Source organism: Tamandua tetradactyla, chromosome 26 (assembly GCF_023851605.1).
Source record: "Tamandua tetradactyla isolate mTamTet1 chromosome 26, mTamTet1.pri, whole genome shotgun sequence".
Lineage (NCBI taxonomy): Eukaryota > Metazoa > Chordata > Mammalia > Pilosa > Myrmecophagidae > Tamandua > Tamandua tetradactyla.
In genome coordinates, this window is record NC_135352.1 from 39725928 (window position 1) to 39736601 (window position 10674).

Genomic DNA, 10674 nt, shown 5'->3' on the forward strand with positions numbered 1-10674 from the left:
AACAGTCCAGTGTATGACTGAAAATTAAGAGGCATTATAGATGTACTTTCTATATTTATGCCATAGAAATATCTCTTCTCTAAGACAAAATTTTAACAATTAAAACTACTTACTTTTATGTTATTTTAACTTTCAGCATTATGCTTATCTTTGCTGGCACATTTTCTTTGGAGGGATGTGAGCATATAAATAAAATTATTTGCTTTTCTGATGCTTCATCAAGTAATAGTAATTTTAAAGAGGAATAAAAAAACTGTATTACAGTGGAAATCTATTTTTCAAACCTGTTAGCTCTATAAAGCTCTTTAAAATAAAACTGCTATGTAAGATATATTTAATTCCAAGTGAAACTGCTCCGGAAGAAGTAAATGTGCTACATATTTTATACCTCTTTAATCTGTTAATCTCTTGGAATTTAAAAAGAGTAGGAAAGGGGGGAAACAAAACAATCTTTGTATTGAAATCTCAATACTGGCCCCTAAAAGTTGGTTAAAAAAAAAAAAAAAGAAAAAAACAAGCTTTACCAAATAAATACACTGAAACAACTATAATAGTAATAACCTTTATTTAAAATACTTTTTAATCTAGGAAAGCTCATTTTACATGAGTTTCCAACTAATTATTAGTCAGACAAAGAAAATAAAACCAGAGAAAATCCTCTGTAGAAAAAATACACAAAGAACATTTCTACATATGAAAAAACAGTGACCAGTCTTAATATCTGAACATCCAAGTTTTAGTCTCAATTCCATCTCGCCTAGTGAACACCACTATCAACCTTGAGATCTGACTTGTTCTTGTCATTCTTCACTGAGTAGATGAAATATGTTAAGGTGTCTTTTTCATTCACTGGAATAGACCTAAAGTGGCAACCAACTATCTATAAAGAAAAAAAATTGAGGAAATTAAATTATACATATTTACATATTTCATAAACTAGGTAAAAAAAATACTGCTTCATCAAAAGCAAAAGTACTATGTGATGATTAAGAGCTACATCTTAATCATAAACCATGTACTTTCAAAATAGTAACAGGGTGAAAAGCATATACGTATAGGTGTTATGAATAAGAGTGTGACTTCAGTCCACTCAATTAAACGTACATTGATTAGAAATTTTATTTCCTTTTATTGATCTAAAATTTAAGAATCTAGATTAGGAAGTAAATACTTTTACTTTTAAAACTTTAAATATCAATGAAATAAACAATGTTAAAAGTCCAACTGCATCATACCTGCAATGGTTTAGAGCCTATGCATGCAAAAGGATAAATATGAAATTGAAGAAATTCTTGATGTTAGAGACAAGTCATGAAATGACTTACAGATATGTCCTTCGTACTTTCATTCATTGGCAGCACTCTTTGTAAAGGTTTTTTTTAAAAAATTTCTGATTAAAAATTGTGGATGGAAACTGAGAGGAGAAAGAGGAATGTTCACTGAAGAATGTTTATCCCTTTTCTTGCCTTTTTGTTGTGCTGATCTAACATATGGACTGCAACTATCAAAGAAATGTAACAGACTAAAGTGAGGTACTTACATGTACAACTAGATTGTAGAAGATGAAACAGCTTAAAGAAAAAGTCCATCCACAATATACTTCAGAGACTTATAGAGGATAAGCCTGGGATCACTTTTAAATATCTGACTTTAAAACTACTTTCTGACGAAACTATAACACCATTTCTCATTTTTAATAAAGAAAACAATTCTAGAAATAACATTATTGTTTTAGAAGATTGGATTATCAAAATTTTCTGGTTTGATTTATGCATTAAAATATATTTATTTAAATATGACATTAACACTAATCAGTTCTTCAGTTCCCAACTGTCCCAAAACAAAGATGCCATTACTCAGTTAGTACCTGATATAGTTCCATCACGGTAGGTAATATCTATATTTATGTTTTATAATATACAATGAGAAATATTTTATATTTTATTAATATGATTTACAATCCAAGAAGGACTAGATCTTTAAAATCAAATGTAAAGAAAACTTGGGTTTTCACTGATGAAATTCGGGCTAAAAAGTTAATACACTGGATTTTTTTGGAGCATGGGCCAGAATCCCACCCAGACCTATAGCATGGCAAGTGAGCATCCTACCCTGGAGCCACCCACATTCACCGCAGCTTGTCAACGTTGAAAGACATCCCGCAAAAGAATTATACCTTCTATTCATCTTTTGCCTTACTCAATATGCACATTTTAAAAAACATTGGATAACCATTAAATTCAAGCTAAAGAATAGGAAAAAATTGATTTATACATTTACAATTTCTTGTCTGTCGAGGGGATTAAGGATTTTAATTTTAAGTAGGATTAAAGATTAAATGTATACATCTATAAACATCTTAATATAATGCACAGATTTCTTGGTTCTATTATTTCCCGAGAATGCACACACTCAGTCAACTTTTCAAAACTCATTAAAGGACTAAATCCAATAAAAGTCCTATATCAAGACAAACTGTTAGTAAAACCCTGTATAAAAAAACTTGCATAAAGTAAAAAGGGTTTAATCTTTGCCTCTTCAAGATATAAAGAAAACATGGATGTCTCAACCAAAGCAAACTAACATCAACAAAGACAAATTCTGAAACAGTTAAATCAGCAACTTATGTGCATACTGTATGGGGTTCTTCTATAAACATATGTCACCAGAAACCCCCCAAAACAAATACTGACAAAGACATTAGAGCTTATTAATTTATTTTATTATGCCTTGATCAGGTGCTCAATAAATGTTCACTGAGTGAATGGAACTTTAAAACTAACAAATTTTAGAATGAGGACAGAAAATTAACATTCAGTATTTCTTAAAGCCAGTATTAGAAGAAGCAAAGAAAATCGCACACAGTTCACTGAGTAGTCATTACAAAAAAGTGATGTATTGTTATATCACTATGTTAATTATTATGTTAACTAGTTCATTAGCATATAATTGGTGGGAACAGGCTCACTTAAAGTCTAAATAGTTAAAAATTCATATACCTCAACAAGCTGTGCTTTGTTAAGTCCTGGTCTGGTTGGTAGCTTGAAGTGTCTTTTGTATCTCCTAAGTGTATTTACTTGTAATTGGTATAAATCGACCTAGAAAGAAGTAAGGTATATAAATTAGTTCATTCAAACTACTGAAATATCACTGGTACGTCTAATGTAATTCCATTATCAAAACACCTATAAATGTATTAAACACTTTCGGGGATAAATACATTAAAAACTGGGGCACAAAAAAAATTATAAGACAATAGAGATGCAATAATTGTCAACTGAAATATAACAAGTCACACTGTGTAACTGTATGTTAACTGGCTGTATTTAATTTTGCTTTCATTTTCAGATTTCTCAAATTCTTTAACCACTTTAAAAATGTGCTCAAATCTTTTCTATAAAAGTTTAAGAATGAATTATTTAGGATACACATTTAACATATAAAAATGTTCATCTACCTCTGGGGTATCAATATCTTGAACAGGTGAATCACCTCCATCGTCATCACTCCCTTTTCTCTTTCTTCTGTTTCGAACACTCTGAATTAAGTTTTTATGATAATCGCAAATGTAGAGATGCCTTGCCTGAAACAGAAAAGTTTTACAGGCTGCTTATGATTACGACAAAATGTAGTGTCTATCTATTACTGAAATACATGGGTCACGGTGAACTATTAAAAATAAACACAACAGTCAAAACAGGGCATTGTCAAGAATACAGCCTGTTTCCATTCTTATTCCCGCACTCATCCTATTAAAACATACCAGGTCCGACAAAATTGGTAATCCGGTTAACAGGATGGAGGGGGAAGGGCGGGGGGCGCCCGTGGGGAAAGGAGGGAGGGGAGAGGAGAAAGAGAAAGCCCAACCCTCTGGGTTTTGTCATCAAAACTCAGAGGTTTCTTCTGAGTTTTAAATGAATGTCTTTATCTGTAACACGTTTTGCCAATGGAAACAATCTGAAATTATCCAAGTTCACCTAAAAAATTATCTAACACGACTAAAGAACTGCTTAAACATGTGAGAAGTATCGCAAATTAACTTTTCAAAAACTTTTAATGACATAATCTCGAGAGTTGGAGTAACAAATATGAAACACAGGGATTCATAGGTTGACCCGTTAAAGAAAATGCACTTTAAAATTTATTTCCGACCTAAACGCAAGTTCAAAAACAGGAAGGCCGCGCGCTACGTCCTGACATCACATTCACCGCGGCCAGCCCGAGCTCGGAAGAGGGGCCGCGGCTGCGGCCCGCGCCTGGGAGAGGGGCCGGCGGGAGGGCTGCCCGCGGGCGACCGGCGCAGCGGAGCCGCACGGCCACGCGCCGCCCTAGGGCCGACGCCGCTCCCAGCCCGCGCCCTACAAGGCGGGGCTGGCCCGGGAGAACCCGACCGGGCCCGGGAAGCACCGCCCCGCCCGCGGGGTGCGAGGTCCGGGGCCCAGCGCGCCGGCTCGGACAGCACAAAGGCGCCTCCACCCAGACCCGCGGACGGGCCCCGGGAGTCCCCTCCTCGCCCTCCGAGCGGCTCCCTTTGTTCCGCGTCCCACGACCGGGAGGAAGGGGGAGGAGGCCGCGGAGGGGGCGGGCGTCCGAGTTGCGGCGACCTGGCGGTGCGCGTCTCACCAGGGACCCCAGCACGGGCCCGCACGGCAGCAGGTCCGGGGCGGGTCCTGCCCCCCGTCTTTGCCCGGATCCCGGAGCCCCGCGGAGGCGGCAAGGCCGTCCGGCCGGCACTTACGCTCTTGTCCAGCTCGATCTTCACCTTCTTCTGGGAGATGCTCTTCTGGATCCTCTTGCTGAAGCTGGCGTTGCCCGCCGCCCGGCCGCACCGCTCGCCGTCCTCCCGCAGACAGCACAGCTGCCCGGGGCCCGGCCCGGCCGCGCCCGGGGGACCTGCCGCCGAGACGGCCCCCGCTCCGGACACCTCTGCCCCGGCGCCCGCCCCGGCTCCGCTCCCGGCCGAGGCGGCGGCGGCCACTACGGCGGCCACTGCGGCGGCCGCGTCCCCGCCGCGGCTCATCTCCTCAGGCGTGAAGCCGTTCATGTCCCGCCGGCAGAATCCGCGCTCGCCTGGCCGCTGCGCCTCCGCGACACTGGGGTCGCGGCCGGGTCCCTCAGGCACCTGCCACGCGGCAGCGATGCCGTCCGCACCCCGAGTCCGGTGGCGGCACCGTGCCGACGTGTGCTGCTCCGCGGCAGTGGACGGTGCCCAGGGTCTGGACCCAGAGCCCGAGGGGTGCGCAGTGGCGACGGCGCTCACTGTCACCTAGAGACTCTTGAATAGTTAGACCGCGGCGCCTCCACCTCTCCCCGCCTCTCGTCGGCCCTCGGATCGCGCAAGCGTAGTGTGATAAACACCGTGCCGCCCTTCCCGTCTGCCGCAATGCACCCCGGGAATTGTAGTTCTCTGTGCAGGGTCAGCCTGAGCCCGGAAGGTTGGAAAACTACCTATCCTAGCATGCATCGCGCGGCGAGGGGTCGGTCTAGGAAGCCCACTGACTTTTCCTCTCTTTTCAGTACCGGCCGGGGCTCGCAGGATGGTGTGGCTGGGAATGATGGTGTTTGCTCTTCTGTAGTCTCTAAGAAGTTAAGTTGTGGTTAGCTCCTGGAATTTCGCAGACTTGGTGTATTCAGACCAAGCGGCAACCGACTCTTCAGACAAAGAAAGAAAGGAGGAGAGGAAGTGGGTAGAGTGTGTGAACGAACGCTTTAGGTGCCTCTCTGGTCGCTGTGGAAAAAGAGTTTATGGTGTGACCACGCTTTTGTTGGAAACCCAAACCAAAAGCTCGAGCGGCGTGGAAGTCCCGCAGCTCACACCCCGACTGGATGGCAGCCCCGTCTGTTCGCGCGCTGAAGCGCCCCGTGGAGCGCACCCACCCGACCTTTGACCCTAGCAGGTGTCCTCGCAAACGCCGCAGCCGAGCACCGTTTCCACACCTTTGCCTGTTCCTGCAGGGAACGCGCTCCGTTCCCGGGCGCGCAGTCTCCTCCCGGGGCTGTGGCGAGAGGCGGAGTCCAGTACCTTTTCCCGGGAGGCGTGGAGCTGTCACCTGGGCCAGGCCAGCTGTGCGCTCGAGGCGCGGCACCCGGCTCCGCCAGCGGGGCGAAGTGGAGCCGCGCTTGCTGGGTCGCGCGTGCGACTGCGGTGCGGGAGTGACCGTCTGTGCCTGTGCGCCTGCGGTGCGGAGTGACCGCGTGTGCCTGTGAGCCCGAGTGTGCCTGTGCGCCTACGGTGCGGAGTGACCGCGTGTGCCTGTGTGCCCGAGTGTGCCTGTGCGCCTGCGGTGCGGAGTGACCGCGTGTGCCTGTGCGCGTGTCGCGTGTGCTTCTGCGGGGCGGAGCAGAAGGATGGGGAGCTTCCTAATAGGAAAGCTTTTCCTAATAGGAAAGCTTCAGCTTTGCAATAACTTAAACAGCTCATCGTTTTTAAAAATCAGTACATAAACAGTCTCATTGTTAAACAGTTCTAATGTTCGAATAGAAATACTGTATTTTGGCTAGTAGGTTTTTGGAATGTTCTTGTAAATTTAGTGAGAGACCATTAAAAAATAAAGTGTAAAATGCCATCTGCGCTGAAATTCAAAGCCATCGTTTCCACCTGTGCATCTAGTTCTAGGATCTGGCAAAGGAAAAAACAAAATTAAAATATTAAATAAGTTGAGCAGGTAAAATGTAGATAGATGCATGCGAAGTACGATATGTTGTCTTTTTAAGCTGTACTGTCCGATGGGGTGGCCGCCAGCCCTGTGCGGGTACTGAGCACTTGAAATGTCCTTACTGCGACTGCAATAGTTTTATAATTATTTTTTAACTCGATTCACTTTTGGGAAAAAACTTAAATATGTTTGTGACAACTTGACTATTTGAATCTTTGTTCAACTCAAGTTTTATGAAATCTAAATTTAGCATCGGAATTGAGATGTGCTCTAAGTACAAGTTGCAGATGGTATTTCAAAACTTAGTACCAAAAAAATGTTGAACAGCTTATAAATACCTTTTTTATATTGATTCTATGTTGAAATGATATTTTGGGTTTACTGGGTTAAATGAAATATTAAAATTAATTTTACATGTTTTTTAATGTGGCTGCTAGAAAATTTAAAATTACGTTTGTGGCTCGCATATTTTTATTAGAGAACGCTGTCTTAGAGTAAAAACAATCATGCTGGATGTTATTTATGGATATATTTTCTTAAATGGTAAAAATGAGAACATATGTAGGATGGACACACCCCAACTTCAGGGTGTTGGTCACCTCTTGGGAGGCAGGCCAAGTGAATGGCTTAAAACTGGTTTCTGCTGTATTTGTAAGTTTTTATTTATGAAAAAAAAAATCTGAAGAAAGCATGATAGTGGAATGTTGAATTTTCAAATTTATCTTTGTATTTTTATTTGTTACTGTTTGGTTCTTGCGCCTATCCCTTTCCTTCAAAATTCGACTAAATTAATTCACTTATCTGTGTTTAGTTATGTATCAATTATATAAAACATTCAGTGAAGAATTGTGGCTTTGCCTCCTTTACCCAAAATAAAGTGTTTTAAAAGAGATCCAATTACATGACATTCAGGGGTGAAAGTCTCCCTCACAGCATAGGAGATGACTCTTAAGGATGAGCCTGGCCCTGGCACCTTGGGATCAACAACGCCATCCTGACCAAAAAGGGGAAAAGAAGTGCAGCAAATAAGGTATCAGTGGCTGAGAGACTTCAAATAGTTGAGAGGCTACTCCGGTGGTCACTCTTACACACGCTTCAGTTAGACATTGCTACTTATCATAGCTTGCCAACCCCCAACCAAAACTATTCCTGTCAATCCTAAAGAACCCCTAGAGTGTAATATAAGATTCTACAAAGGTTCTGTGCACTAGGGTAACTTTCCAGAAACCTACAACCTCCAGATGGTCCCTGGACCAGAAAAGTCCTGAAAAGCAGAGGGGCCAGCCTCTCCAGAACATCAACTGGTTTTATCCCCCATCCCATATTACCAACAGCCCCTTCCAACATGAACAAGTTAGAATGGGCATAGCCCAAATACCCCTAAAGAGTGGGAGAAAGATCAAAGGGATGGTGGAGTTACACAGACAAGGTAAGGTTTAACAAATGAGTGTGATTGCTGAATCATTGATATTTCTTTTAATCTCCAGTGTCTCCAGTGTCTTGGAGCAGCTAGTAGTAAAAACCTAAAAATGTGGAATTGTAACCCATACTAAACTCTGAAATCTGTTCAATAACTAATTGTTATGATGTGCTTTGAAATCTATTGCTTATATATATATATATATATATATATATATATATATATATATGTTATTTTTCACACACAAAAAATCGAATGTGATGATAAACGCACAGGTATATGATGATATTGTGAACCATTGTACACGTTGGATGATTACGTGGTATGTGAATATATATCAATAAAAAATAAGTTTTAAAAAAGCAAAAATAAAAAGATCCAATTTAATATTTATTGCATACTATGATCTTTCCTAGGCCCTGGGAATAAAATAATTGAGAGAGGTTCATAGCTATTTTGGAGCTTGCTGGGAGGCAGGCTGCTTAACAAGCACATTTCAAAAAAGCATGCTAAATGCCTCAATAAAACTAGAGAAATATAGATGTAGCACACAGGAGGGAATGATTAATCTCCGGCAAGTAGAAAGGATTCCAGGAGTTGGTGACATTGCCAGATTTAAAGTACATCTTCAGTGAGTCTATTTGTTCAAAGAAATTTACATAACCATAGTTCATTATTTATTTTTACAGATTTCCATATGCAGGACAGGTAAGAACTCCTTGCTTTAAGTGTAATTCACGGTTAAGACTGGAATCAGGTGTTTGAGGGCCTCAAGTTTGTACAATTTGAAAAAGCATGTAAAATTATAAATATAAAATTAGGCCTTTTGAATGGCTTGTCCAAGTGAGGGACTCTGAAGCCTAATCCATTCACCTCATATTAAACTGCCTCATAGTAGCCCATATGGTTTTCTTCAGGAAGTTTCTATTCAGATTTTCTGTCTATTTTATCTATTGGGTGTGCATCTATTTCTGTCAATTTGTATTAGTACTTTATATATCCTTAATGAGCCCTTTGCCAATTTTACATATTTCAAATGTCTTTTCCTACTCTATAGCTTGCTTTTTGACTCTATAGTGACAACTTTCAGTTAAATAAGTCTTTGTTTTAATGTTGAAAAAATTATACCTTTTTATATAGGGCTGATGATTTTTGTGACTTAAATAATTCCTTATTCAAAGTCATGAAGATATTTTCCAACAGTATATTCTAAATGCTTCACTGTTTTGCCATTCCCATTTAGCATTATGATGGATTTTTTGTGTGTTGGTGGAAGATAGAGGTGTAATTTCATTTTTTTATATGTTACTTGTGCTGGTTTGAAACCATTATGTACCCCAGAAAAGCCTTGGTTTTTTTTTACCCTTATGAAACTTATTTCTGTAATGGCAAAGCTGAGCCTACTTATAATTAATGTCTAAGAGTCATCAGCAGAAAATCTCTTGTGTAGCTCAAATGTCCCTCTTCCTCAGCCAAATTCTGACCACTGCCCCTCCCCCCCACCCCAGACGTGAGACATGAATTCCAGGGGTGTAAGTCTCCCTGGCAATGTGGGACATGACACTCAGGGATAAGCCTGGCCCTGGCAACACAGAACATGACTCCCAGGGGATGAGCCTGGCCATGGCATCATGGGATGGGTTCACCAAAAGGAGGTAAAGAAATAAAGTCTCTGTGACTTAAGAGATTTCAAATTGAGTTGTGAGAAGTCATTCTGGAGGTTACTCCTATGGACGTTTCAGCCAGATATTGCAAACTACCACAGTATAGCAAGCTCCAACCAACAATATTCCTGGAAACTTTAAAGGATACCCTGGGCTCTATAAAAGTTTTACTTATTAAGTTCGTTTTTCAGAGACTTAGATACTCTGGATTGTTCCAATACCAGATAAGCTCTGAAACCCAGCAGCACCAGTCTCTCCAAGAACAACAACCAGTTTCACCCCTCTGCTCCATAATGTCAATGCTCTTTTCTCGGCATGAAGCTAGAAGAGTCATCTCTCAGAAATCCTGCATGATTTAGAGAATTATCAAATGTGAGGGAGGAGTTATAACTGAGAAGTTAGGATTTAAGGGGTGATTATGGTTGTTGAATCATTAGATCTTCTTTTTTGTTTTCTGGTATATTGGAGTAGACAGATACCTGAAATCTTTAAACTGTAATCCAGTTGCCTTAAATCTCTGATAATGATTGTATAGCCTTTATCTTTTGCCCTTATGATTGTAAAAACCTGGCGACTGACCCTCACTTGTACCTATCTGTAATAGTTGGGGTTCTCTAAGGAACCAGAATCAACCAGAGGTATCTTTAAATATAAGATTTAATAAAAGTCTCATATAACTGTAGGGCTGCATGAGTTCAAATTCCGTAGGACAGGCCACGAGCTGGCGACTCTAATGAAGGTTTTCTATGAATTCCCCAGGAGAAGCTGGCTGGCTGAAGCAGAGAAAGAGTCGTCTTCTGACTTCTTTAAAGTCTTCAACTGATGAGATTAAATGTGTCTTATTGCGGAAGACATGCCTCTTAGCCAACTGCAGATGTGATCAGCCATAGATGCAATCAATGTGTTGATTTAAGTCCACAAAATGTCCTCACAG

General features: G+C 41.3%; 1 protein-coding gene across 1 annotated transcript; it reads right to left on the reverse strand.

The window, feature by feature from the left end:
* Nucleotides 1-548: 548 nt before the first annotated feature.
* SAP30 (Sin3A associated protein 30) lies at nucleotides 549-5352 on the reverse strand. Its single transcript, XM_077144315.1, has 4 exons — nucleotides 4739-5352; nucleotides 3458-3583; nucleotides 3000-3098; nucleotides 549-880 (listed from the first exon to the last, which is right to left on the reverse strand). Exons 1-4 carry the CDS (start codon nucleotides 5042-5044, stop codon nucleotides 758-760), a joined length of 654 nt encoding a protein of 217 aa, XP_077000430.1. The 5' UTR covers nucleotides 5045-5352; the 3' UTR covers nucleotides 549-757.
* Between the last annotated feature and the right edge of the window lie 5322 nt (nucleotides 5353-10674).